Here is a 255-nt window from a genome sequence, read left to right as displayed (position 1 = left end):
CGGCGCGCGCCCGCCGCCAACCGCCGCTACCGGCAGCGCCGCTTCTGGGACGCGCTGTACCGGCAGGAGGGCGCCGAGCCCCGGGAGTGGCTGGGGGGGCTGTCCCGGTTCCTCCCGGAGCTGGAGGCCGAGCTGCGCCCCGGTGACCGTATCCTCGTCCTCGGTACGTGCGCGGTGGAGGGCGGGCGGGGCTAAAGGTCCCGCCGGTGGATGCGTTGGAACCGGCCGCGAGAGGGCGGTGCGGTACCGGGCCGG

General features: G+C 77.3%; 1 protein-coding gene across 1 annotated transcript in view; it reads left to right on the top strand.

The window, feature by feature from the left end:
* Positions 1–78: 78 nt before the first annotated feature.
* Positions 79–255, top strand: part of LOC104835215 (endothelin-converting enzyme 2-like) — a gene marked incomplete at its 5' end in the record, with an annotated part of 4,120 nt that continues 3,943 nt past the window's right edge. Inside the window, one exon of the mRNA XM_010573101.1 lies at positions 79–163. Within this exon, the coding sequence (XP_010571403.1) occupies positions 79–163 (85 nt within the window). The remainder of the gene's footprint in view (positions 164–255) is intronic.

The sequence above is a fragment of the Haliaeetus leucocephalus genome, unplaced genomic scaffold, assembly GCF_000737465.1.
Source record: "Haliaeetus leucocephalus isolate CR32 unplaced genomic scaffold, Haliaeetus_leucocephalus-4.0 Scaffold362, whole genome shotgun sequence".
Lineage (NCBI taxonomy): Eukaryota > Metazoa > Chordata > Aves > Accipitriformes > Accipitridae > Haliaeetus > Haliaeetus leucocephalus.
Note: the sequence above shows the minus strand (reverse complement) of the source record. Positions and strands in the feature narration are given on the sequence as shown.